This window comes from Pinus tabuliformis, chromosome 5_2 (genome assembly GCF_031772625.1).
Source record: "Pinus tabuliformis cultivar Carrire ecotype Pingquan chromosome 5_2, CPIR1, whole genome shotgun sequence".
Lineage (NCBI taxonomy): Eukaryota > Viridiplantae > Streptophyta > Pinopsida > Pinales > Pinaceae > Pinus > Pinus tabuliformis.
Window position 1 is genome coordinate 225309277 of NC_142306.1, and position 1921 is coordinate 225311197.

The 1921-nt window shown below is 41.4% G+C and overlaps 1 protein-coding gene across 1 annotated transcript; it reads right to left on the reverse strand.

Moving 5' to 3' along the window:
- Positions 1 to 297: 297 nt before the first annotated feature.
- LOC149158357 (uncharacterized) lies at positions 298 to 864 on the reverse strand. Its single transcript, XM_089433961.1, has one exon. The coding sequence runs from the start codon at positions 862 to 864 to the stop codon at positions 298 to 300; it is 567 nt and encodes a 188-aa protein (XP_089290087.1).
- Positions 865 to 1921: the final 1057 nt, after the last annotated feature.

The window sequence follows — 1921 nt, forward strand, 5'->3', positions numbered from 1 at the left end:
TTCATGGCTATGATCCTCCTCTTCATTAACGAAGTAACCATTATGTTTTCTCTGTTTGTTTCTTCCTTCGTCTACCTGCCTCTTATAACAATCCCTAATCTCATGCCCAGGTTTTCCACAGTAAAAACATTTCTTGATGGGAAAATTATTAGCAGACATACCTTTAAACAGTCTCTTCTGAAATGTGTTGGCTCCTCTCTGCTGCTGCTGCTGCGGTTGCTGATGCTGCTTCCCTTTAAACTGTCTCCTTTTTGCCATCAGAGCAAGGTCATTTCTATGAGATTTCAAATTTTGTCGTCACTCTTCTTCTTGTATTAGAATCCCTGTCAGCTCTTCAAATGAAGGGGCTTTCTCCCTTGTTGACAACCCTATGATAAATGTCTGGTAATCATCAATCATTCCATTCAACGTGATCATGACGAAATCTGAATCATAAACTTTCTCTCTGATATATCCCAATCTGTCCTTCAGGTCTTTGACTCTCGCAATGAATCCAGCAGCGGATTCATTCTCCTCCATCTTTAATACAAACAACTTGCCTTTGAGTGACAAGACATGATCTGAATTCTGCGTCTGGTATAGGTTTTTAATGGTTGTCCAAATGTCAGCGGCCGATTTACAGTCTCTAATATGTGGGATAACATTGTCCTTGACATACATCTTCAATATGACCTTTGCTTTTGTCTCCCTTTTATCCCAATCTTGTTCTTGTGTGGCTGATCTTGATCTTAGCTCACTACCTGTAATGATCGACCACGCATTTGCACTTTCAAGTAAAGTATGCATCTTGAATTTCCAGTTGTTGAAATTTGATCCATCGAGTTTGCGAGACTCGTGGAGATACGATTCTAGAATGTTATTCATATTGACTTATACCAGATCCGAACTTCTATTTTGCTAAAAAAATTTGTACCTTCAATGCGCCACCACCGGGCAAGTCCGATCTGCTGCCACCGAACAGATCCGGAACTCCAACGTGCGACCACCGGGTAAGTCCGATCTACTGCCACCGAGTAGATCAGGAACTTCAACGCGCCACCACAGGGCAAGTCCGATCTGCTACCACTGAGTAGATCAGGAACTCCAATACGCCACCACTGGGCTACTCCGATCTGCTGCCACCGAACAGATCCGGAAATTCAAAGTGCCACCACCGGGCAACTCTGATCTGCAAAAAATTGCAGATTTTTCGAAGAGAAAGACGTTGGCACTCCTTCGACAGCAAAATGCCCGCGTGATTAATCCTGGATTTTTCATGCCAATTGTACTTTCTCGCATGCTGGTGCGCTTATCACCTTCAGAACCGTGCCAAGTGGCGCGACTGTTCCTTAAAAACCAGTGCCAGCTCTTCTTTTCGCTCAAAAATGGCGCGACTATTCGTGTCAAAACCGCGCCAACACTTTCTTGCGCTCAGAGATGATCAGTCATCTGAGAGCTATGCTCCAGGTGTTATTGCAGTCCACCTGATTCTAAAAATTCGCCACTACAATTCTGTAATCAATGATGCATCCTAAAAAAAAAATTAAGGCTATCCCTACTCTATGCTCTGATACCAAGATAAAAATCAGATTTGAATTAAAAGAAGGAGTTACAGCTCACAGGTGAGTACTGCACCTGGAGACTGCACTCATACAAAGAGCTCTTCATACACTCTACTATTCATGAATGAAAGATTACATCATTAAGTACATCACTAGAAATTAGGTAGTTGCAAACAAACTCCTAAACTCTAGGAGCAAATCCTAAACTAAGGAGATACGTTACAACTTATGTAACCATTTCTCCATTAACACAAAATAATATTAATTAGTTTCAACTCAAGAATGAAGAACATGAGCTTATGTTGATTGCAACTTCCATCATCTAAGTTGTTTCATATTTATTTACTCTTTAACATTGGACTCTCATTGGATGGACGTAA